This window comes from Polypterus senegalus, chromosome 4, assembly GCF_016835505.1.
Source record: "Polypterus senegalus isolate Bchr_013 chromosome 4, ASM1683550v1, whole genome shotgun sequence".
NCBI lineage: Eukaryota > Metazoa > Chordata > Cladistia > Polypteriformes > Polypteridae > Polypterus > Polypterus senegalus.
This window is the reverse complement of record NC_053157.1, coordinates 30025448-30052500: the sequence shown is the minus strand read 5'-3', so window position 1 is coordinate 30052500 and position 27053 is coordinate 30025448. Positions and strand designations below refer to the sequence as shown.

General features: G+C 39.7%; 1 protein-coding gene and 1 long non-coding RNA gene across 6 annotated transcripts in view; one reads left to right on the top strand and one right to left on the bottom strand.

The window, feature by feature from the left end:
* me2 (malic enzyme 2, NAD(+)-dependent, mitochondrial) overlaps positions 1-14735 on the bottom strand; it is a 74510-nt gene extending 59775 nt beyond the window's left edge. For 4 of the 5 annotated variants that reach the window (XM_039750403.1, XM_039750401.1, XM_039750402.1 and 1 more), the window contains exons 1-2: positions 14655-14735; positions 435-550 (exon numbers count right to left, since the gene is read on the bottom strand). In XM_039750403.1, coding sequence (XP_039606337.1) covers positions 435-545 — 111 coding nt within the window. In that variant the 5' untranslated portion in view covers positions 546-550; positions 14655-14735. Of the gene's footprint in view, positions 1-434; positions 551-4539; positions 4997-14654 lie in introns of those variants that run through there. The other variant, XM_039750400.1, reaches the window with a different exon arrangement.
* LOC120527230 lies at positions 13670-23375 on the top strand. Its single transcript, XR_005633293.1, has 4 exons — positions 13670-14352; positions 14714-14919; positions 21533-21635; positions 23340-23375. It is a non-coding gene; the product is annotated as an uncharacterized LOC120527230 (long non-coding RNA).
* Positions 23376-27053: the final 3678 nt, after the last annotated feature.

The following is a 27053-nucleotide window of genomic DNA, read 5'->3' as shown; positions in this document are numbered from 1 at the left end:
ACTGGTAAATTGAGAGCTTTGCCTTACGGCTCAACTCCTTTTTCACCATGACAGACCGATGCAGAGCCCGCATCACTGCGGATGCCGCACCGATCCGCCTGTCGATCTCACGCTCCATTCTTCCCTCATTCGTGAACAAGACCCCGAGATACTTGAACTCCTCCACTTGGGGCAGGATCTCTCCCCCAACCCTGAGAGAGCACTCCACCCTTTTTTTTTTTGAATGCTCAGCCAATGATAAACAAAAATCCAAAGAATTTTCATATGACTGTATGTGAAGGTATAAGGAATTCTCAGGTCTCAACACTGATTCGAAATGAAAATTGTGAGAGAGAACAAATATTAACTACCATGAGACTCACTGGAAAGATGTTACAAAGCTACAATCAGTTCCCTAAGAATCATAAACCAAGTATTGTCCCATTCCTACTCACCTTGTTTGTTCTTGGATTTAGCATCAAGGGTTTTCCTTTCTCTTTTGTGTGCACAGCTCTGCAAGCACAGGCACATGGCCTGGACAGCACTCTAAGCCTAGACAGCATCATCTGATCTGTTAAAAAAGTAGTAGTTTGTAAATGAACAAAAACATATAGCAAACATTTGTAAAAATCAAGTACAGCGATAAAAAAAAAAATGTGTTGCAAGGGGAAAAAAAAAGGCCAAAACTTTCAGAACAAGAAAACACATCACGGCATTAAAAAGGCTGAATACTCTATTAAAGCATGTCAAGCATCCTTTAAGTCTTGTCATGAACAGGCCTACTCAGGGAATCAAGCTGCTGTACTTGCTGTTTATTTCAGTGGGTCCAGCGCCAAGAAATTAATGAAAACATCAACAATGTAGATCCTGAAAGTCAGATCACCCTCGGGGAAACGGGCCACAATCTGTCTACGGACTGCATAGGAAGAGTCACCAGAGACATGAATGTCACTGCCAAGGTAAGTAAACCTCTCAACAAGGTCAACACTCTCTCCGCAGACAGCACACACTTTGCTGATGGCTGTGCCCAAGATGTCATTAAAGGCCTGGATCTTGGTTTTTATCCAGGACACATGCAAGCCCAGACACTCAGACTCCTCACTCAGTCTCTTGAGCTCCCCGATCAGATATGACTTTTTCATTTTTCACTTCACATGAGTATTCACGTGTCCAGTTGCATGTGTGATGTATTTTTTAGTTAGTCGGATGACAGGCACTGCATGGAGTCAACAAGAGAGGCAGGTGTATGGTGGAGTGTGGCCACTCTTATGGAGTCATTTAAATGTTCATCTGTCAGTCTTGTTCTGAACTTTGATTTTATGACATTCATGTCAGACTCAAAGAGGTATGTGGACCCAAACAAAGCAGACATTTTCAGAGCTGTTTGGTGAAGATTCTTATAGTCATCTGGCTCTACTACGCTCCAGAAATACTGAGAATGCTGTTGAGACTTTAACTGCAGATTATTTTAAAGGTTTACTAATATATAATATAGAAAATCCAATGTCTGTCTGTCTGTCCGCTTTTCACAAGAAAGCAACTTAACGAATTTAGATTGGGTTTTTTTCTATAATTTGCTTGAACATTCCAGTTGATTTTGCGACTTCTCCGATTTCGCTATGTATCATATAGTTCGCTTGCGGTACCGATTTACTAGTGCGAATCCAAGATGCAAACAACGGGTAGGGGGGGAGAGGGGCCTTGCTCACTCACTCTCCAGCTTTGGGGAGTGTTCCTTAACTCCACTTAGCTAGCGAACGAGAGAACAATTGAATTCAACTTTGTTTGATATTTAAAATAAAGTGTTACTTAGGTCTTGATGAGTTTGAGTCTGGATATTCTCTTAAGTGCATGGCACATTGAAAGGATAGATTGCAATTCAGATTGTGGATCGTGATTTTGTGCTAAAAGGATCGTGACATGATTTTTTTGGAAAGATCACCCACCCCTAATTTGACTAATCAAGTTTTCAAATTTATGTAGGATTCACTAACCCTTTGGAGAGCTACTTAGAAAGGGGTTGCGAGCGATGTGTTGGAGACCCCTGCTTTAGGCAATAAAATTAAAACACAATGTATTAAGATATTAATTATTTTGAACACAATAGGGGCTTAATAGTTGATTGCGGTAAGTTAGGATACTTTTTCCTGAACATATGCCGTGACGTAAGCAGTAGCTTGGCCTCTGTCAGACCACTGTGCGGCTGTGTGCCATGACTTAACAGTGCTGCTGTCTGCGTTCATGGGCTTTTATATTAGCACACACTTATATGTTTTACAGTAGCATTTAAGTTTATATGGCAATATTTCTTTATAAAGCTTAGTGATAATAATAATAAGATACAAAAGCACATGTGAGTGAGCTTAAAGAAGCATTTGTTAAAGGCTTGTCTTTTTCCTTCTTTCTCTCTATCAGTGAAGCACTGTGTCACTGTTGTTTGCAGCTTGGACCTTATCAGTGAAGCTGGGTGCTGCTGCTCACTGGCACAGTTGCCTATTATGTTAGCCTTACAGGATGCTAGTGTAACAAGTAATCATTTATTGAATTATAATTAGGCAGTCCAGTTTTCATACATGGGCCCTTCTGATCTCAACTTAATTGTTAAGTTAAAAATTGATTAACAATGAAAGGCCATCGATCTTAACAGCTCAGGATTAGGCCGTAAGAATGAAGGGAGGTGAGGCGAGGTGAGGTTTATCACCAGATGGCAAATATGTCCTGCCAGCAAAAATATTGTTATGGGAAGGTTTATTGGGAAGAAGACTATATTGGGGATGTCTTCAGAGGCAAGAATATTGTTATGAGAAGGTCTGAAACATGAGGTGATTGTTATGGGTAGAAGTGCTGAGTGGGGACATCATGGGAAACTCTACATAGTAGATGTTGGGAAACTACTCTGGGAGGGAGGCATTTTGAGATAAGAATTGCAATACAGGTAAAATTCTGCTACAACGAACTGCCAGGGACATAAACAAATATTTTGTTGTAATGAAAATTTAGTTGTAATGAGATTCTGTATTTGTTGCTATAGTGCTTTCTTTAACTCGCGTCCAGGCATTTGCAATCATTTCAATAGCTTCTTTCACGTTAATTTTAATCTCCGCCTGCCTACAAGTTATGCTGACGAGAATTTTTCTCACTAAGCATTTCCTTGCAATAATACACTTTCAGGGTGCAAATCCAATGGCTGAAGCACTGCTGTGCAATTGGGTGGGAGGAATTCAACGTGAACATTAGCATGTTGTAGGCAGCACAGTTATCAATCAGAAGTGGAATCATCCTTTTCTTCTTCTTCATACTGTGAGGTTTCTGAACTCTTTTGGGATCACCCCCCCCCTGCCCACCCGATGGGAACGTCACGCTGAAGTGCGTCCTCAAGCGCGATGGCCACGTCTGTGGAAGATTGTTTGTCCGTTGCCGGGGCAGGGCAACAGCAGGCTCACAGTGGTGCAATGAAACGCCACAGAAGCAAATCCTAAAAGATCGGGGTCGCGCTATAAGTCCCTGTCTTATGCCCCAAAACACGAGGCGGTCTCAGTACTTTAGCAACACCAGCTTTATTCAGCTTGAAACAGGAATAGCATGGTTATTTATTGTAGCGTGATCTGCCACTCTCCTATAAACAGACACAGCAGTCAGACAAGGTTGCGACCAGGTTGGTTGCCAAGTAATCCTGTGTACTGCATTTACAATGTTCCTTGCATCACCCATCGAGATCATTTCTGTTTGCTTCAGTGCCGAGCCGCATCAGAGCTGTGAGCCTGCCGTTTCCCCGGCAACAGATAAACAGTCTTCCACAGACGTAGTGATCGCACTTCGGGACGCTCTTCAGCGTAGTGTCCTGTTGACGGAGGTCCCAAGAGAGTTTAGAAACCTCACATTTTCGTGAAGGAGTGCCGCATTAATAGGTCACTGAACCACATAAAAAATGCTGTTTCGGCATCTTAAAATACAGCAGTTCGTATACATTTGCAACCCGAGATTTTTCGTTTTTTTTTTTTTTTGCTTGGCCTTTCAAGAAAGTTGACAGTGTCGATGGCAACGTCTTTTTTCTATTTGCCGCAATCGAGAGCTGCAAAAATGTAAAGTTTTTTGTTTTCCAATATGAACTGTTATTGTTTTTTCATGTCAGCTGTTTCTATAGGAGGGTGACAATGAGTTAAATTCCAGTGGAGATTTTTCAAATGTTGACGAGCAATAAGCAAAAGGTATCACTGAAAACCACCGAAAAAAAAACAGCAAAAACAAAAAAAAAAAAAATAGTGCAAGGAAAGTCCGAAGAATTATTATTATTATTTTTTTTTTTAACAATGTTTCTGTTTGGAGATCGTTGTGCACAACTGAGCTGCAACCACAGAACTAACTGCTCTGTGGATGATTCATTCAAGCATTTCAAGGTGTTTTGGTCACTTCGTTGTAATGAAAGTATCTGCTGAATTTACTTCGTAGTAACAAGATTTCTATAGACTCGTGTCATATGGGGAAACTGTCGGGACCATAAAAATACTTTGTTGTAATGATATTTTCGTTGTAAATATATTCGTTGTAACTGAATTTTACCTGTATATTTGGGGCTCTCTGGACACTCAGGGACCACTTCATGAATTGAGACAGGCTTTATGTGCCCTGCAATTGTTTTCTATGCTGTGGAATAAAGTCTTAAATTCTGACAGCCTTTCTGAAGACTCCGCTTGTCTTTTCTGAAGATTTCTCCACAACAGAAACAGCAATTCACCTAAGTTTCCAAACCAAACATATTTTCTGCATGAGGCATTAACAAAGTTAAACATTGACTGTTAGAAACAAATTATTTAAAACGTAGGTAATGTCACTAAGTTTTCCAACATCCCCATTCTCAATCTTATGGCAGAACTAGATCTCAACAGAATGAAATCGACAAAATATATGCATTCAATTTTATATGATGATGATACAGTTATTAGTTATTATTGAGTGATTCATGCTGTCACTCTTGACTTGGAAAATTCTGAAAGAAGAATGAAAAGCTTGTATTACTACAGATATTTGAACAGATACTATAGTTGCAAATGCTCTGATCATTATCAAGTTCTCCAAACTGGACAAAGCTGTTATATTTTGAATATACACTTACCTTGCCACTGATGGATGTCCATATTTTAATAGTCAAATAAATTATTTATTTATTATCCTAACCCATTTTCTTCAAAATACAGTCCAAGAGGAGGACTGTGCTCAGCATAAACAGGGTACAAATGAGAGACTTTCTTGAAAGAAACACGAGACAAATAAACAAATCAGATAACGCACATAGGTGTAACATTCAAGTGTTTTCAAGCACCTTTATATCTTTTTGACATTTATATTACATTTCTGTTCATTCAAATTTAAAATAACACTAATACAGTATGTGTTAACTATTTGTGCTATGAGTTTTACTCTACCTTTCAAATATGAAGATACATCGAATACTGGAATTATTTGCTCATGCCTCACACTCACTGCCTCAGTTGTTCTATGAAATAAACTGAAGCTGCAGATTTTTGGAAACCTTGAACAAGTGCAGCTACACCATTGTTATATTTTTTTGTTTATTTGAAATATATGCAGTATACAACATACTCTATTCTAGATAGCTCAGTAGTAACTGAACTTTTCCAAAAAATTTGCTTGAACAATTAATGTACAACCGAATTTCAATGAAATTAGTCCAATGGAATCCGAGGCGTTTCATTTGGACAGCAAGATGGACATGATGACAACAACACGTTTTCTCCCATTATAACAGGCTTTTTTACACGCAAGTTATACTAACCAAATAAAAAAGTAAATCAAACCAAATTATGCAGTAGTGATACTCATATTCTTCTGATATGTAAAAGTGTTAAGCATATTGATACATTAAAAAAAAATAAGTGTTTTTCAGATTACTACGCCATTAGAAAAGGGGAAGATTTAAACGCAGCACAGGCACAACTTTTTCTATCTAATCAGGAGCTGAACGCTTAGTTACCGACAAGGCAGAGGATAAAAGACAAGCGTCACATGTGTGCGCATTGGGGACAGTTTAAGGGCTCAGATAATTGTAATCTTTCACCAGAAAGCCAGAGGGCGCTATCAACTAATGGCGTTTCCTCTATTTGCAGACCAGAATATTGACAACAATGATATCTCTGTCACTACCGGTTTCCACCCACCTGGACCCACCTCTTCCTGCCATGAACCTTCATCACCGGAAGCAACACCACCTAAAGCTATCCTTCTAGAGATTTGCTTCATCATGATGTTTCTTTTTTTTTCGACGCACTATACCTTGCATTTTATATATATATATATATATATATATAGGGTTAGCCTTCGTGGAGCCCCAAAGATTTATTATTATCTCCTCTTGTCTCTTTGTTTCACCAGGAAAAGCAGTATATATAGTTTTCAAAAAGCAACCTATAGAAATAGACCTTTTCTGTTGACATTTGTCTTTGTCAAAGAGTATCTATGGTCACTTAAAATGATACTATTTGCAATTAGTATTAATAAAAACCTTAACTTTATTAAAAAATTACATCAAAATTCACTGGACTGGACCTAAAATACATTTTTATTTCATAATGTTTAAGGCTGGGTGTATTGGGAAAAGGGATCTAAGAACAGAGCTGCCAGGCAAGAGGAAAAGAGGAAAGCCTAAGAGAAGGTTCATGGATGTAGTGAGAGAGAACATGAAAGTGATGGGGGCAACAGAGGACAGAAAGATATGGAAAAAGATCATTCACTATTGTGACTCCTAACAGGAGCAGCTGAAAGAAGAAGAAGAAGAATGTTAGATCTTTATTTTGGTATACAATGGTGGGACGAAATCTCAGCCCTACAATAAACAAATGAATATACAGCAATCCCTCCTCGATCGCGGGGGTTGCGTTCCAGAACCCCCCGCGATAGATGAAAATCCGCGAAGTAGAAACCATATGTTTGTATGGTTAGTTTTATATATTTTAAGCCTTTATAAACTCTCCCACACTGTTAACATTATTAGAGCCCTCTAGACATGAAATAACACCCTTTAGTCAAAAGTTTAAACTGTGCTCCATGACAAGACAGAGATGACAGTTCTTTCTCACAATTCAAAGAATGCAAATAGATCTTCTCTTCAAAGGAGCGCCGTCAGGAGCAGAAAATGTCAGAGAGAGAACAAGAGAAAAGCAAACACTCAAAAAATCAATACATGCTTTTAAGTATGCCGAAGCACCGCGATAAAGCGGCATTTTTTAGAGGAGCGTCCATATCCTCTAGGCAAACAGCCTCTGTGCAAACAGCCCCTCTGCTCACACCCCCTTCGTCAGGCGCAGAGAATGTCAGAGAGAGAGAAAAGCAAACAATCAAGCACCGGGCGGGAAGCATATCGTATATCATTGAGGAGTTTTAGTTAATATGTAATTCATGCTCTGATAGGGTAGCTTCTCAGTCATCTGCCAATAGCGTCCCTTGTATGAAATCAACTGGGCAAACCAACTGAGGAAGCATGTACCATAAATTAAAAGACCCATTGTCCGCAGAAATCCGCGAACCAGCGAAAAATCAGTGATATAATATATTTAGATATGCTTACATTTAAAATCCGCGATGGAGTGAAGCCGCAAAAGTCGAAGCGCGATATAGCGAGGGATCACTGTGCAATAAATAAAACTATAAAGTGCAAATACTCTACAGTGTCAAAGTCAGGGGATTGACTACTATTGCAAACATTTGAGCTTATGTCTCATTCTACACCTAAATAACCAATAATATGTCCACCTAGGCAAATCCCTTCATAAACTGATAATTACATTTGTTATGTACGACTGAACTTATTTAGATCTGGCACAAGGACTGATGCTATTAACATGAAAAAGTGACTTAAGAATTGTTCAGCACTGGCATGAATTAGTCTCCTAGCCATCTTCAGAGAGCACTCAATTTAAGGATTGAAACCAATACCTTCAATCACGCTGCTTGGAAACAGGATTATACAAGAATAAATAAGCTACTTCTTTCTATTATTACTTACCCATATGTCATGCCCTGCAACCTTATCTGTGAGATTAAAGATCTTAAATACAATAGTTTAGAACAGCAAGTTACATGTTACAAGGTCATTTGGAATCTGCAGACAGTGTGGAAAAGCAGACGTCACATTTAATGCGGAGTGTAACCCCCTCATTAAGAAATTAGTCAACATGAACCTCTACTGTAACGTGGTGGACCTCGCCAGACTAGCACAAAACTGACGTTTTTATAGATCTTTCATTTTGTTACTATGACTTAAACCTAAGTCTATGCTTCTAGTAATAATAATAATGCAGACTGACTCACTAGACAATAATTTAATACCTCAAATTGTTAACTAACATTAAACATACCTCAAGCTCCTTCCAAATTGCACAAAACCAGAACAATCAGCAGTAAATAGTTACTCCAAGTTAAAAAAAAATAAGCAAAGCAAAAAGAAATATTCAACAAAGACATCTGGAAAAATGTAGAGCATTTTACTTATAAGGATTTGTTTTCTTAATCATTTCTATGCAGAATTTATGCTCAGCATGCTACCAGCAATCTGTTGACTGAATAGTTTATTTGAAAAAGATTGGGACCTAGCAGAGATTATAGGTGTTTAAGGCTTTTCTTCATTTATAAATAGAAATGTTACAATAGAGAAGCAAAACCTACAATGTAATGATGCCTGTAGAAATGACAAGAAGAGCAAATAAATTCAAAGCAGTAATGCTGTCCACAAGAGGTCAAGGTTGCAAGACCAAAACAAAAAATCAGGAGTGGTCTCCCCTCGACTTTCTTGTATACTCAGATATGGGGATGGATATTTGAGGAGTAAACTGCAAGACAATGATTATATTTGTATATTATGTACATTAAAGAGTCATTAACAACAAATCAAATGTATACTATATTGAGCAATTATTATAAAACTAAACTTGAATAAATCGTACCACTTCCGGTTAACGGAAATAGCCCAAAAGTTGACAGAAATCTACATTCTGTACCTAATACTTGTATGCAAAATTTTGACCTAAGTGAAATCGTACTCAAGTTATTGTGTTTACACACAAACACACAGACAGACAGACACACAGAAATAATTCCAAAAATGGTATTTTCACACTCAGGGAGGTCTAAAACGTTGAGATTCATCAAAATCTCAAAATGGAATTTTTGGATGATTCCAATACTTTCCCTTGTACTTTGTATACAAGAAAGTCCGTGAAGTCTAAAACGTTGAACCTAGTTTTGTAAAATCTGACTTGCTTATATAGAATGTTGTTTGATTTGAATGAAATCAATAAAATGCTAAAAAAAAAATAAAAAAAACAATACTTTCCCTATACGAGAAAGTAAAAAACAGTATGGGACGTATAAGCAAAGAACATTCTCAATAAACCCCTCCTTACTACACGATCCTGCTAGAGGAGATACAGTAGGTAGAGAAAGATACAATCACAGGCAGTTTTAAAATGTCTTCTTTTATGCGGAATCCTGCACGGACAATTTACTGTCACAAACAATATGCTACCTATCTATCCATTATCCAAACTTGATTATTCTGAGCACGGATGCAGGGAAGCTCAGGCCTATCCCAGCAAGCATCAGGCACAAGGCAGAAACAAACAGTTGACAGGATGCCAGTCTACCACAAGGTAAACATACTTGCACACAAACACACACTAGGGCCAAGTTAACATTACCAATCCACCCAATCCACCCAACCTGCATGTCTTTGGACTGATGAAACTTGGACAAGGTGTGGGGAAGTGTCACTTGAGACAGTAATAGTAGGAATAAGGAATAAATCAACTCTGAACAGGGTCTATCTACTCTTAAATATCCACTTGAATCCACCCACAGTTTCTAATATGTGAAACACTGCATTTAAAAAATATAATGTGACATTCTAAGATCTTAAATATTACAGTACACACGTTAGAATTACACATACGTGGGACGTTCAAAAAGTTTCTGAAGTTTTGTATTTTCGTTGGAAACGGTGAAGACAGGAGGAGTAGTAATTGGGCATTAAAAAGCTGGTATGATGCTTGGAAAATTGCATCGCAAAGTAAGGTGACTATGTAGAAAAGTGATGTAATTTGTTTTTTAAATTCTTAATAAACAGAGTTAAAGATTTTTTTGTACATCCCTCATATACACATACACACACCCAAAGAGTATAATATATGCATACATGCACATATAAGGGGGGGTTCTTCATTTAGCAACAGTTACAGTTTACTCCCCCGGTATGATCCCATTATATAAATATTGCGAGAAAGAAACACTTTAATAACTAGGAAGTTAAACTGTAAAAAAAAAAAAACAAAATTGCCAGTTTAGTTATTGCGACCTATTTATTTGTGCAAAAGTAAACTTGCGAAAGGTCCTTTACTTACGCTTACAATACACAGACATGTGTCTCTGTAAATCTATTAAACATTAAATGTAAAGTATCTTAGTACTGCTCACCTCAAAGGCTTCTTGAACTTTACTTTAAACTATTCAGCCAGTGCAGGCTCACAATTAAAGTATCAGTTTCACCAAGCTGACAAGCCATCAGTAGCTCAACAAAGAGACACCTGGAATAACGCCATTTCACATGCTTTTCATTTTGCCTTTTTATTTCAATTCAAGTCTTCAACAGTTGCTCTTCCACTCATTTCTATCTGCAGCGATCTCCTTTTCAAATTATAGTTTGCATTCAAAATTTTCATCATTTAGGGCGGTGATTCCCAACATGGGGCACATGCCCCACTGGGGGCCAATCTGATTTTTTAGGGGGGCAAGTTGAGAATTTAGGTATGTTAAACAATTTATAAAATGAAAAAAACAGAAATTCACTGTTAATGATAAAAAATAAAAATGATGTGTTTTATTTTTTTTTTTTCTACAGAGACATTTATATATTTATATAAACATAGAAGGGATGGTGAAGAACCCTTTAATTTATGATTTTACAACCGACTTGGGTTTTTCTACTTAGAAATCGTTTTTACCACTAAAATAATATGAATTGAAACAATGATTACAAAATTTTGCAGAAAAACAAAAATATAAAATAATCAAAATAACATAAAAAGCTGTCATTAAAGTTATTTTATATTTATGAATATCACGTCTCTAATATGTTTTCAAAACTTTATTTGCTGTATTTTCATATTACATTTCTTTTTATCAATTTCTTAGTGATTTCTTTGTCAGTACTTCACCTGTCCTTTCCCTCGTTTGTTTCCATGTTCTTTGGAAGCTTGTTTAGACCACATTAATAACATTAAGGGCTTCCTCCATGTGAGTAGGAGTTCACTTTTTGAATAGGTAATAATAAGAATAAGGTATATGTGACACTGGGGGACATCCTGGTTTTAGAGAGGCCCAGGTGGGGCATGGCCAAAAAAAGGTTGGGAACCACTGATTTTAAAAAAAAAAGTCCCCTGGACAGTCTTTATCACTATTAATTCTCCCTGTGAAACGCACTTTACGACAGGAGTCCATCAAGCTTGTATGGTAGCTCACCAGTTAATGCATCTCGATGTCCGATTCATTCATTTTTCCTTAACTCCATCAATATTTTATCTTTGCAATTTTTTTAGCTTCAGTCCATCCAGGTCTCAGCTTAACTCTGAATGTCAGTAGTTTGTTTCTGATTAACAAAGGCTGTTGAGTGTGAAAGCAGACTTTTGCTATCTCTCTTGGAAGTAGCCAATGTTAAGTAATACTGCTGCCTCACAGATTCAGTGTCCTGGGCTGGAATCACAGACTTAAGTTGTTGTCTGTGTGGCCTTTTCCTAATATCTCTGTGGGTTGTTCTCTGGTTATTCCTGATCTCCTCTCATATTCATAAATCATATATGTTAAGTTAGGTGATTGTAAATAAGGCCTTGGTTATTGTGCATTATGGACTGGTAACTTATCCAGGACTGAATCCTGTCTGGTATACGATGCCGCTGGGTTACATACCGGCCTCCCACAAATCTCAATTAAGTACGCAGGTTCGAAAATGTTCACAACAAAATCATCAACATCAACCTTACAATTATAGTTGCAACAATAACAGGTGAAAGTGAATTTTCTGATAGGTACATTTTACAATTCACTTACTTGGCTGATGCTTTTATCCAAAGCAACTTTAAACACTTGAGATACAATTGGGTACATTTCTTTTAGTCTTTTCCAATTGGAGCTCAGGCAGATGAAGTGATTTGCTGAGGGCCACAGAGTGTCAGTGGTGGGATGCAAACCCACAATCTCAGGGTTTGAAGTCCAAAGCCTTATCCACCGTGCCACTGCTAGATACACTTCAAAATATTACTTTAACACTGGTGATTTCTCTGGGTTGTTTAGCTAACAGGGAAGAGGTTAAGTATGGATACTTTGATACAGTACTAGAATACAGTACTATTTTATTAAAATTAATAAAATAACAGTGGGAGGTCGAGTTTTTAGTTACAGGGCTCCTAAACTGCACAATGATCTGCCTTCTACTATAAGAGATGCCCCTTGGGTCTCAGCTTTTAAATCCCGGCTGAAGACTCGCTACTTCAGTTTAGCACACCCTGACTAGAGCTGCTGATTAACTGTACAGACTGCATCTCTGTTGTTAGTCATTAGCACTAAAACATAAGTAATATGATAATTATAATTTATTACTAACCCTCACCTATTCTGTTTCTCTTCTCAGTACTCAAATGTGGCACTTGGTGCCACGGACCACTTGCCAAGTTGTTTTGCCTGCCTAAGGTAAAGTCATCCCTGATGGAGGATCGCAGGAATCGTCGGGTAGAGGGGTCCTTTCATCGGATTGGCTGGCCCAGCACTGTTTCAGCAGTAGAATGGGTCAATAGGGGGAGGCAGCTTGATGGCTGAGGTCTCCAGGATACTAAACAAATCCAAATCATATTATGTGATATCATCTACTGTTAAATTCTGCTCCGTACTTGTAATATTTTTATTTCTATTCTGTACTGAGGATTTGTTCTGTATATTGTATTGTATTGACCCCCTTCTTTTTGACAACCACTGCACGCCCATCCTACCCTGAAAGGGGTCTCTCTTTGAACTGCCTTTCCCAAGGTTTCTTCCATTTTTTCCCTACAAGGGAAAAAGAGAGTCAAGGCTGGGGGGCTTTCATGAGGCAGGGCCTGTTAAAGCCCATTGTGGCACTTCTTGTGTGATTTTGGGCTATACAAAAATAAATTGTGTTGTATTGTACTAGCTGAATTACCAGACCTTGCCGGGAAGGGAAACTGGAAAGGTGAAAAAATAATTACTATTTTTTTAAATTATTACCCTTAAAGTGGTTGCATTAAGTACATAAACTACTGCTAATATTGGAAAAATCATTTGTTTACAATATTCTTGTTTTTTCCTTCTGGTGCAAAGAGCCCTTAATTGCATTAAACAACTCTGGAAACAAAATGACCCAACCTAGGCTGGCTTGGACAATGCTCAAGTTTTACATGAAAAACATAACTTGTGCTAAAAAAAACTATGTGCCAAATTTAAAGTTAGCACCAAAAAAGGCTGTGCATAAAGAACACACGTTTTACTTCATTGACACAGACATTATAATCCTATTTCGGACAGAAAATGACATGAATGCTACTGATCAACACTGTTACCTGTTATGTATTTTTAGACTGCCCCTCGTTTTAGTTTATAAAAATTCTGCCCATTCATGTAGCTGCACTTACAGTTTGGAATAAAGCTCGGTCAGAAGGTGAACTGGGGAGCATTCGAGGTCAGGCAAGACGAGCAGCTGCTCCGATATTTATTGGCGACGAGCGCCACATGTTTTTTGAGAAAGACGATGGCAATCGATCCACAGCAATTAGTTTTATGGCATTTGCGATCTTGTGCTACCTCACGATCGATGAAGTTTATTTAAATAAAAAAAAAGGTCATTTCAGTGAACCACTTCGCTAGATCGTATATGCTACTAAGTGCTGAAGGCTCCTCTTGCAAACAAATTACCGTTTTAATGTGTTAGCGTCTAGTTTCTCGTCTCATGCACCTTCACCCACCCAGCAGCTTTGACCCAAGTTCAGGAAGTGATAATGCTACCTTAACACTTAAAACGTGTGTCACGCTCAACACACCCACTAAATAGGATTTGTTCCTCAGAAGCCGGCAACATGATAATGAGAAGAATGGAAGTCAGGACGAGCTAAGTAATCTGCAACAGATAGCACAAACCATTCAAGTCCTTCTCTTGACGCAAGTGGCAAGAACTGGCATTTACTCAACTACTGATAAGAAAATCGAGGCTTTTCTGGCCTTAAAGCGGTCAAGAGTTCGTATTAACACTTGCACACATCAACGATCTGAGTTTTCCTTGTACTATAAGGCAAGGAATTAGTTTGGGTAACTAAACTTATTTACGTCGCGTTGGAAAAATGTGTCGGAAACCTTTTTTCTCACCGTTATGTATATTAAAATAGCTTTGGCCTAACATTATGAAAAATTTGGAACCCGCCACTGTTTCTAAAGGCGGGGGCAACTGTATACGGTTTCAGGCTGCGTGTTGCGTCTTATCAGCGCTTCAAAGGATGCGAGACTGAGCCGCAAGCCTCAACTGACAGAACATGACAGCTCCAATTGTTTTCGGCACATTTTAAACCGAAGCGAAACGGATAACCGATAAAACATTTAAACTAATACTCTACCTTGACGTGGCGTCTGGAATCACAGCTACAACCTTTTTTTTTTTTTTTTCTCCGTACAGAGATCCTTTCTCCTGAGCCGCCCACCGCTTCTACACCAGAAAAGAAAAAAAAATATACAATTGAAACCAGCGAAAGATAAGCCACGCCCACTTAGTGGAACGTAGAAGGGACGAGGAGGCGGGGCGGCAAGTGGTTTAGCCAATCAAGTAGCGGAGTGCAAGGGCTGAAAGTAAGCAGCGATTGGTAGCTCCTTAACAATTTAAAGGTAAAAAAATATTTTCTTACTTCTAAGCTTGATTCAGTGACAATGCTGTATTGCCGTGTAATTGAAAGTTAGTTCATTCTGTATTTTCGTACTTGAAATTATTAGGCGGCGATTCACGGGCATAAGTGATTGTTTTTCAGCCTGTTAAACCAAAGTCGATCTGTGTGTGGATGTTGTCAAGATCATCTCAGAGCAATCGAAGGAGAAACTGCTCAATAAAATGAATCGGATTTTCCACTGCTGTTCTATTAGATCCTGGGCATGACTTTCACGAGTGGCCATCTATTACATTACGGTCAGGTGTCTGTCCGTTTTGTTTTGTGTTTTACAATTTTTGTTAATTACGTCTTACGAAATAAACAAGTGTATATTTGAAAGTGTTTAATTAGTACACTGCACTGTATGTTTTGCAGAGTAAAACACAATAAATTTCCATTTGTCAACGGTAACGGCTATCCATTTAATGATCTATCAGCAGCTTGACCGGTTCCTGTTACACAGTTTTAGGTGACCAGAGTCGGCGGTTATTTGCTGCAGTGGGCTGTCTTATTGATCCACAGCTCTCTAAATCAATACTCTTCATCTACATGTTATGTAGGCAGTGATTTAAAATACACTATGTGCATTGCATAAAATCAACCACATAGCCATCCAATATCGATTTGCAAATATTGGCTATAGAATGGGTCATACTGATTAGATGAGTAAGTTTAAATGTGGCACTACCATAGGAAGCCCTTTTTTCCACAAGTCAGTATATGAAATTTCTGGTTTGGTTACATATGACACAGTCAACTGTAAGTGCAATTATTGTGAAATAGAAGTGTCCAGTAATAGAAGTATCCAGGAGCAGCAATAGCTCAGCCACGAAGTTACAGACCACACAAAGTGACAGCGTGGAGCCAGCAGGTGCTAAAGCACATAGTACTGTATGTAAAAATCTCCCATCTTTTGTTGCATCACTCAAAATGGAGTTTCAGACTGCCTCTGGAACCAACATCAGCTTAAGAACTGTGCTTTGGGAGCTTCATGGAAATGGGTTTCCATGGCTGAGCAGCTGCACACAAGCCTAAGATCACTATGGATAAAGCCAAGTGTCAGCTAGTGTGGTGTAAAACTTTGGAGCAGTGGAAACATGTTCTCCAGAGTGATGAATCGCTCTTCACTATCTGGCAGTCTGGTAGACGAATCAGTGCTAAGCGAACACTTCCTTTCAGACTGCATAGTTCCTGCTTTAAAGTTTGGAGGAGGGCTGATATTCAGGATATGAGCTTGGCCCCTTGGTTCCAGTGAAGGTCACTGTTAATGATGCAGCATACAAAGACAATTTAGAATATTGTGCTCTTCCAACTTTGCAGCAACAGTTTGAGGAGAGTCTTTTTCAATTTTATCAGAATTGTGGCCCCTTAAGTGGACTGCACAGGGCCCGGACCTCAACTCAACTGAACACCTTTAGGATGAACTGGAATGCCAATTGTGAGCCAGGTCTTCTCATCCAACATCAGACCAAAGACAAATGCTCTTTTGGCAAACTGGGCATACACTCACCTAAAGGATTATTAGGAACACCTGTTCAATTTGTCATTAATGCAATTATCTAATCAACCAATCACATGGCAGTTGCTTCAATGCATTTAGGGGTGTGGTCCTGGTCAAGACAATCTCCTGAACTCCAAACTGAATGTCAGAATGGGAAAGAAAGGTGATTTAAGCAATTTTGAGCGTGGCATGGTTGTTGGTGCCAGACGGGCCGGTCTGAGTATTTCACAATCTGCTGTTACTGGGATTTTCACGCACAACCATTTCTAGTGTTTACAAAGAATGGTGTGAAAAGGGAAAAACATCCAGTATGCGGCAGTCCTGTGGGTGAAAATGCCTTGTTGATGCTAGAGGTCAGAGGAGAATGGGCCGACTGATTCAAGCTGATAGAAGAGCAACTTTGACTGAAATAACCACTCGTTACAACCGAGGTATGCAGCAAAGCATTTGTGAAGCCACAACACGCACAATCTTGAGGCGGATGCGCTACAACAGCAGAAGACCCCACCGGGTACCACTCATCTCCACTACAAATAGGAAAAAGAGCCTACAATTTGCACGAGCTCACCAAAATTCGGACAGTTGAAGACTGGAAAAATGTTGCTTGGTCTGATGAGTCTCGATTTCTGTTGAGACATTCAAATGGTAGAGTGAGAATTTGGCATAAACAGAATGAGAACATGGATCCATCATGCCTTGTTACCACTGTGCAGGCTGGTGGTGGTGGTGGTGGTGTAATGGTGTGGGGGATGTTTTCTTGGCACACTTTAGGCCCCTTAGTGCCAACTGGGAATCGTTTAAATGCCACGGGCTACCTGAGCATTGTTTCTGACCATGTCCATCCCTTCATGACCACCATGTACCCATCCTCTGATGGCTACTTCCAGCAGGATAATGCACCATGTCACAAAGCTCGAATCATTTCAAATTGGTTTCTTGAACTTGACAATGAGTTCACTGTACTAAAATGGCCCCCACAGTCACCAGATCTCAACCCAATAGAGCATCTTTGGGATGTGGTGGAACGGGAGCTTCGTGCCCTGGATGTGCATCCCACAAATCTCCATTAACCGCAAGATGCTATCCTATCAATATGGGCCAACATTTCTAAAGAATGCTTTCAGTACCTTGTTGGATCAATGCCATGTAGAATTAAGGCAGTTCTGAAGGCGAAAGGGGGTCAAACACCATATTAGTATGGTGTTCCTAATAATCCTTTAGGTGAGTGTATATTCCAATAGACACATTCCAAAATCTTGTGGAACGCCTTCTCAGAAGAATAGAGGCTGTTATAACCTCAAAATTGTGTGTGTGTAGGGAGTATATTAGGGGCAGTAAACTCCATATTATTGTCCACAGTCTTAGGATGCGCATGTAAGTGTGATGATCAGGTGTCCACAAATATTTGGCCATATAGTGTAAACTAATAATTCAGAGTAATGTGGTGTAGATAGATTGGGGAATCAAGATGGCGCCTGTGTGTGTGGCATGCCGTTTTGCTTTGCCAGTTCTGGTTATGTTTGAGTTGCTTTTGACTTTTGCTGCCCTAGATGTTGATGCTCTCCTGGTGTATGATCGCCAAACTCTTTTTGAACTGCGAAGTTTTCCTGAGGAAAAGTGTTATGATGGTGCCCAGGAAACTTTGCCATCGCTTTTGTCGGACATTCCCGATTTTCTCCGTCGTGCTCCAGTTCCACCTTACTGTAGGAGGCGCCGTCGTCGCAGGGGTAAACGCAGCGGTAGGCTGGTGAGGCTGAAGGCCTTCTCTGCCAGGTCTCTGATTGTATTCAGATGCGTTTATTGCCTCTTTTCTCCCCGACATCTTTGGGATCCTGCTTACACCTGGTTGGTACCTGTGGCCCGATCGGAGGAGTTCTCCCGGCTGCCACAGCCCAGCTGTTCTTACTATTCCCACCCCCGACAACGCGGAGCGGTTTTGGGAAATCTGCGGCCTCTTCGCCGGCCTCTTCGGAATGCAGGCGCCCCGATGACACCGGCTCCTGCCAGGATTGGTCTGGTAAACGCTAGATCCCTGTCAAATAAAACTTTTATTCTTAAGGATTTCTTCATCTCCAATGGACTGGATTTTCTTTGTGTGACGGAGACTTGGTTGAATGTTGGTGAGTCCAGCGTTTTCTCAGAGCTTTTACCTATGGACTGTGCTTACTTTAATTCTCCTCGGACATCAGGCCGAGGTGGAGGAATTGCAACTGTTTTTCTTAATAAATATACATGTAAGAGCTTTCTTTATCATCTTCTCCTTCTAGCTTTGAACTGAGTTTATTTGAGCTAGGTTGCTCGCTCCCAGTGTTGTTTGCTGTGATTTATCGGCCTCCTAAATATAATAAGGACTTTCTCAATGATTTCTCAGACTTGCTGGCTGAAATTGTGCCTAAAAATGATCGAGTCCTTATTCTTGGAGATTTTAATATACATGTATGCTGTCCTGATAAACCGATGGTGAAGGACTTTTTAAGTCTAATTGACTCTTTTAGTTTTATGCAGTGGGTGTCTGGACCGACGCATGAACTTGGGCACATGGTGGATCTTGTCCTATCGCTCGGCTTTTCTGTGGCGAATTTGACAATTTTGGACACAGTGTTTTCAGATCATAAGCCTGTAATATTTGACATCACCTTGCCTTGTAAAGCTGGTAAACCCCGCGCTTCTGCGCGGCGCTGTCGTGTCATTAATCCATCCACTGCTGTACATTTTTCTGCTTTGTTTAGTCAATGTGATCTTCCTGAATCTATGTCCTCCGATACAGAGGAGCTCTGCTCCTGGTTTCATTCCACCTGCCGAACTGTTTTAGATGCTGTGGCTCCATTAAAAACCAGACAGCCTAAAATGAAATCCGAGCCCTGGTTGAATGACACAACTCGTGCTGTCAGACGCGAGTGCCGAAGAGCTGAGCGCAAATGGAGAAAGGACAATTTGCATGTATCGTTTCAAATATTAAAAGACTGCTGGCGTCGTTATCAGTTTATTGTGAAAGACGCCAAAAGAGCGTACATGTCAAATATTATTCTGTCAAACTGTCATAAGCCTTGTGTGTTATTTAACACTATAGATAGGGTTTTAAATGCTCCACAGAATACCTGTATGGAACCCTCTTTTGAGACATGTGAGAAACTTTTGCACTTTTTTGTGGATAAGGTGAATAATGTTAGGGCTCATATACCTCTCACTGTTTATGACTCCTTAGCCGTTCTCCCCTGCTCTGCTGTTTTTTATCAGTTTGAGCCGGTGACTCTATCCTGTCTATATGAGATTATTGGTCAATTGAAGCCCTCAGGTTCTTCTTTTGATGTTGTCCCACCTTCTCTTTTTAAAGAGATTATTTCTGTTTTAGGACCATCTGTTCTTGCTATTATCAATAGTAGCCTTTCCTCAGGCATAGTTCCTAATTTGTTTAAACATGCCATAGTGCAACCATTGATCAAAAAACCAAGCCTAGATCCCACTGTACTATCCAATTTTAGACCGATTTCCAAGCTTCCATTTCTCTCCAAAATTTTGGAGAGAAGTGTGTATATTCAATTGAAAGCCTTTTTAGATGAAAGTGATGTACTCGAAGTTTTTCAATCTGGTTTTAAGCCATTTCACAGTACTGAAACCTCATTACTGAAGGTTTTTAATGACATCTTTTTGGCAACAGACTCAGGGGATTATGTGATTTTAGTTCTGCTTGATTTAGCAGCTGCCTTTCATACTATAGATCATAGTATTTTATTATCTCGTCTGGAGCACTGTGTGGGCATTCGTGGTACTGCCTTGGCGTGGTTTAAATCGTACTTGACTCAGATCTTTTTCAGTGAGGCTGGATGAATTTAGATCTTCCTCTGCTTCACTATCGTGGGGTTCCGCAAGGCTCCATACTTAGTCCTTTGCTATTTTCGTTGTATCTCCTACCTCTTGGCTCTATTCTTAGAAAGCATAAAATTGCTTTCCATTGTTATGCAGACGATACTCAAGTATATGTACCCCTCAAACGCAAGGATGCTTACTCCATACAAATGTTGGTTATGTACCTAGAAGAGGTGAAAGCTTGGATGGCAGTGAATTTTTTAAGTTTTAATGAAAATAAGACAGAGGTTATAGTTTTTGGTCCTGGGGGCACCAGTGGGTCTTTTTCTACTTCTGCTCCTGTGGATTTGGGCCCCCTTGCACAATACGCCTGTCATTACAAATTTGGGTTTTAGGGTAGATGAGAATTTTAGACTGGACGGTCAGATCAGTGCGGTGGTGAAATCTGTTTTTTTTCAGCTAAGACGTTTGGCGAAGATAAAAAACATTCTTTCCAAAGATCAATTTATAACAGTAATCCACGCCTTCATTACAACCCGATTGGATTATTGTAATTCGTTGTATGTTGGTGTTAGCCAGTCCACCCTGTCTCGGCTGCAGCTGGTGCAAAATGCTGCTGCACGCATTTTAACTGGCACGCGAAAGAATGAGCACATCACACCTATATTATCCTCACTGCACTGGCTGCCTCTTCAGTTCAGAGTTCATTTTAAGATTCTTTTATTTGTTTTTAAGTCCTTAAATGGGCTTGCTCCGCCCTACCTCGCTGAGCTGCTGCATATGCACTCTCCTTCCCGCTCACTCAGATCAGCTGGTCAGCTGCTTCTGGATGTTCCTAGGACTCAGCGAAAGCTCAGGGGGGATAGGGCTTTTTCTGTTGTGGCTCCAAGGCTCTGGAATTCACTGCCGATCCACATTAGACAGGCCTCCTCACTGCCCATTTTTAAGTCTGCTCTTAAGACCTATCTTTTTGGTTTGTCGTTTGATCCTGTGTGAGCAGTTGATTTTACTCTGTGTTAACTCTGTTTAGTTGTTTTTTACTATGTTTTAATTTGTTTTATTTAATTGTATTTTATCTACTTATTTATTAGTTTGTTTTGTTTAAAATTTATTTTAGCCTATGTTCAGCACTTTGGTCAGCGGCTGTTGTAAGTAAAGTGCTTTATAGATAAAGTTGACTTGACTGACTTGACTTGACTTAAATAAACATCATTGAGTGTTCTCCATCCATTGATAATCTGAAAGTTTCAAATTCATGCATTTGCAGAAGAAGCATAACTCAACAATAAAACTGGGGGAGCTGGAACTTTTGAGAAGAAGCTGACACAACAATATAAGCCACCCAAGATGGAACCCTGACCCATCTCAAGGTACTTGCACTCATTCATATAAGTTGATGTAGAGTTGACAGTTACCCAGCAGACATGTTTTCATAGTTTGAAAATTAAGATTGTGCAACAGTTGCATTCTGTAATCATCTAGTGATATACACACAATAAACACCTCCCTGGCAAACAGAATGCTCAGAAAGCCAATCAAATGAGGCCATTAAGAAGTTGCTTAGAAAACCAGGATAGAAAGGAAATCTCATGGTTCCATGGATCCACCCTGCTAGGTGACAATGATGGCAGCTGGCAGAAGTAACATAATGGTGTGGGTTGTGTTTTTGTGTCACTGTTTGGGTCCCCTGGCACAGGGTGAGCAATACTTGAATGTCACAAGATATGCGGACATCATTCTTGATCAACTGCATCCTTTCATGTCAATGGTGCATCCATCTGTGAATGGGCATTTTCATCAAGACATGAACAAGAGAAACAGGTTAAAAATCTATGCATAATGCTTCATGCCAAGACCATGGGAAAGGCTTAGGTGAATTAATTGTATGAACATGACACCGATTTTAACTTAATGTAGTAGCCTTTCCAGTAACCGGATCTCAAAGCAGCATCTGTTGGATGTATTGGAATTAACTATACAGAACAGAGAATCGCAGTGAGCTAACAGGTATGTCACAAATTGGAATCAACATACGCATGGGGACTATCAACAATTTTCCTAAGTCCTTGCTTATGAAATCCAATCTTTTCTGAAAGTATATTGGGGGTTTATTTTATATTATGTACAGTAGGTGTACCTAATAAAGGGCCTAATTCTACTATATGTATGTGAATGTCATGTCACACAGGGTTTTGGGGGCCATTTTATTTGAGACCATGTCATGTGCTTTTTTATTGTCCACATAGGAAAGACCTTTTTCTGGCATGAAAATACTAGTCAATTTCAGAAATGCCTTGAGGAAATATTGCAGGTATTGACATATCATCTTTGGCTTCAACTTTAGTTTTCTCTTTCAGCAAGTTTTTAGATGTTCCACAGTGTTCATCACTGTGGCTCAGATGTCAAGTCCATCTTAATTGTTCAGCTCTGGATCCAGTGGCCATGATGCCGTGAGGCAACTGCATTAGTTGCTTTCCAATCATATTGCATCTACTTTCCAAGAGAGCAACTTCTATGTATAGGTGTGTATATTATACAGTACGGAAGCCGAGAGAGGACGTGCAATATCGTTATTTTTTTCAATTGTCTCCTCGAGATAACAAACTAATTTTATCGAGATCTTGAGAAAACGAACTTTGTTTTCTCAAGATAACAGACTAATTTTATCGAGATGTTGAGAAAATGAAAATTTGGTTTCTTTCTTGGAATAGTTTTATCGCGATCCCGAGAAAACAAAACTTAACCTTTGCTCTTGGCATTAAGCTTGCTTAGATTGCGATTCCTATACAGCTGAAGCCTCGCTAACCGTCTTGTTAAACGACGGACACTAACGTTATTATTTTCTAGACTAAGGCATAAACATATTTCAGTCTGCATCAGCCCTTGATTGAACAAAAATGTGACGCGCTGATCAATACAGTTTTGTTCTTCTGCCATTTCAAACAGGGCGTGGCTTCAATAAGCTAAATATTAAATGTTAGATACAATTATTTCATAATTTCAAGAAAACAAGATCTTAATAAATTATTAATAAATTAATAAATTATTATTAATATGTTTTTGGACTTCTCTAGCGCCTTCAACACCATCCTACCTGTGCTCCTTAGGGACAAGCTGACTGAGATGGGAGTAGATTCACACCTGGTGTCATGGATGGTGGACTATCTTACAGACAGACCTCAGTATGTGCATTTCGGGAACTGCGCCGCAGGGGACTGTACTTTCTCTGGTCCTGTTCAGCCAACTTACATCAGACTTCCAATACAACTCGGAGTCCTGCCACGTGCAAAAGTTTGCTGACGACACTGCTATTGTGGGCTGCAGGAGGAGGAGGAGTACAGGAACCTAATCAAGGACTTTGTTAAATGGTGTGACTCAAACCACTTACACCTGAACACCAGCAAGACCAAGGAACTGGTGGTGGATTTTAGGAGGCCCAGGCCCCTCATGGACCCCGTGATCATCAGATGTGACTGTGTGCAGAGGGTGCAGACCTATAAATACCTGGGAGTGCAGCTGGATGATAAATTGGACTGGACTGCCAATACTGATGCTCTGTGCAAGAGAGGACCGAGCCGACTGTACTTCCTTAGAAGGCTGGCGTCTTTCAACATCTGCAATAAGATGCTGCAGATGTTCTACCAGACAGTTGTGGCGAGCGTCCTCTTCTACGCGGTGGTGTGCTGGGGAGGCAGCATAAAGATGAAGGACACCTCACACCTGGACAAACTTGTGAGGAAGGCAGGCTCTATTGTAGGAATGAAGCTGGACAGTTTAACAGAGCGATGGGCGCTGAGCAAACTCCTGTCAATCATGGAGAATTCACTGCATCCACTGAACAGTGTCATCTCCAGACAGAGGAGTAGCTTCAGCGACAGACTGCTGTCACCGTCCTGCTCCACTGACAGACAGAGGAGATCGTTCCTCCCCCACACTATGCAACTCTTCAGTTCCACCCGGGGGGGTAAACATTAACATTATACAAAGTTAGTGTCTGTTTTTACCTGCATTTTTATTACTCTTTAATATTGTTTTTTGTATCAGTATACTGCTGCTGGATTATGTGAATTTCCCCTTGGGATTAACATAGTATCTATCTAATTCACACAGATTAGGATATTTTTTCTGTTTCTTTATCAACATTAAGCTTTAATAGACTTTTAGAGTATTGCCAGCAGTTTCTTCCACTGATTAATTCTTTCTAATAACCATTTCCAGGTTTTTCCTTTCTGTTGATGATGTCTTTGCACAGTATTTTTAGCTGTACTGATGAACTGTGGATATTCCCATAGAGAAGTATATTTAACATCAGAATCAGGGAAAACACCTTCTTGATATCCAAATGGGCTGCAGTCAACACATTTTGGGCCTGGTCATCCCCAACATCAATTTAAATGTGTCTTAAACGCTTGTGACATCAGGCACGTTGTAATCCATTCATTAAAGTGAATTTATTAAGATCTGCACAACTGTGACCCCTATCACCCTAAACTGGAATAAGTGAATAGGCACAATTGTATATTTATTTTCAAACCGCAATTCTGGTTTCTTGTAGTGGTTGTAGAGATGGGATGGGAGACCAACCTGGAAAATCTGTTGACAAGGCCAGCAGGGGGAGCCTACCCTGTGGTTTGAATGTGGATCCCAATGCCCCAGTGCAGTGACGGGGGTACTGTGCTGTAAAAATGTCGCCGTCCTTCAGATGAGACATAAAATCAAGGCCCTGCTCATTAAAGATCTCTGGTCATCCTTTGTAAGGTGTAGGGTGTATCCCGAAGTCCTGTCTAAATTGCCCACCACGGCCTAGTCATTCTGGCTCCCTAATCACCCCCTGTCTCTAACTGGCTCTCTCTCACCACTTCACCAACTAACAGCTAACGTGTGGTGAGCAGTGTGGTGCACAAATGGTTGCCGTTGCATCGTCCAGGTGGATGCTGCACATTAATGGTGGTAGAAGTGGCTCCCTACTCAAGCGCTTTAAGTAGTGAGAAAAGAACTATACAAATGTAAAGAGTTATTCATTTTATTATTAAACTACTTTTAAAGATGATGTTTAAAACACAATGACCTCCTCACCATTATGCTGTACTCTGCTGTATTATGTGTTGTCAGTAGATTTGGATGTAATACAAAATCAGAGGTTGTGAATTGTTCTAACAGACCAGAGTCCTCAATCTTATTTTTGTTATCTTCTTTCCTTCTTGTCAGGCTTTTATAATGCCTTTTTTATTTCAATTAATCTTGTATTTGTACTCTGCTGGGCTTTTAATCAATGCTGTTAACCTGCAAATGCTTCAGAGGTGCTGTACAATGGCTGACCCTGCGCTCTGACCCCAAGGGGTCTGTGAAAACTAACAAATTCCTAGTACAAGAAATTGTATAAGGCGTAATAAGGAACAAAAAAAAAAGCAGCAGTTGTGAATTGTTCTGACAGACTGGAGTCCTCAATCTTATTTTTGTTATCTTCTTTCCTTCTTGTTAGGCTTTTACAATTCCTTTTTTATTTCAATCAATCTTGTTGTATTTGATTCATGTCTCGTTCTTGAGTAAATGGTGGTGTCATCTCAACGTCTTACCCTAAAAAAGAACCAGTATATCTAAGATTCCATAATGTAGCATTATAAAATGTGGAGAAATCCTCTGATGTGGAGACTGAAACCTACTAAGGTCACTGGAGACATCACACAGCTACCCAAGATGTCATCCTTGTTTTGTCTTTTTTGCTACTTAACATGTACACAGTAACATGTACAGTACAGTGGTGTGAAAAACTATTTGCCCCCTTCCTGATTTCTTATTCTTTTGCATGTTTGTCACACAAAATGTTTCTGATCATCAAACACATTTAACCATTATTCAAATATAACACAAGTAAACACAAAATGTAGTTTTTAAATGATGGTTTTTATTATTTAGGGAGAAAAAAAAAATCCAAACCTACATGGTCCTGTGTGAAAAAGTAATTGCCCCCTGAACCTAATAACTGGTTGGGCCACCCTTAGCAGCAATAACTGCAATCAAGCGTTTGCGATAACTTGCAATGAGTCTTTTACAGTGCTCTGGAGGAATTTTGGCCCACTCATCTTTGCAGAATTGTTGTAATTCAGCTTTATTTGAGGGTTTTCTAGCATGAACCGCCTTTTTAAGGTCATGCCATAGCATCTCAATTGGATTCAGGTCAGGACTTTGACTAGGCCACTCCAAAGTCTTCATTTTGTTTTTCTTCAGCCATTCAGAGGTGGATTTGCTGGTGTGTTTTGGGTCATTGTCCTGTTGCAGCACCCAAGATCGCTTCAGCTTGAGTTGACGAAGAGATGGCCAGACATTCTCCTTCAAGATTTTTTGGTAGACAGTAGAATTCATGGTTCCATCTATCACAGCAAGTCTTTCAGGTCCTGAAGCAGCAAAACAACCCCAGACCATCACACTACCACCACCATATTTTACTATTGGTATGATGTTCTTTTCTGAAATGCTGTGTTCCTTTTACGCCAGATGTAACGGGACATTTGCCTTCCAAAAAGTTCAACTTTTGTCTCATCAGTCCACAAGGTATTTTCCCAAAAGTCTTGGCAATCATTGAGATGTTTCTTAGCAAAACTGAGACGAGCCCTGATATTCTTTTTGCTTAACAGTGGTTTGCATCTTGGAAATCTGCCATGCAGGCCGTTTTTGCCCAGTCTCTTTCTTATGGTGGAGTCGTGAACACTGACCTTAATTGAGGCAAGTGAGGCCTGCAGTTCTTTAGACGTTGTCCTGGGGTCTTTGTGACCTCTCGGATGAGTCGT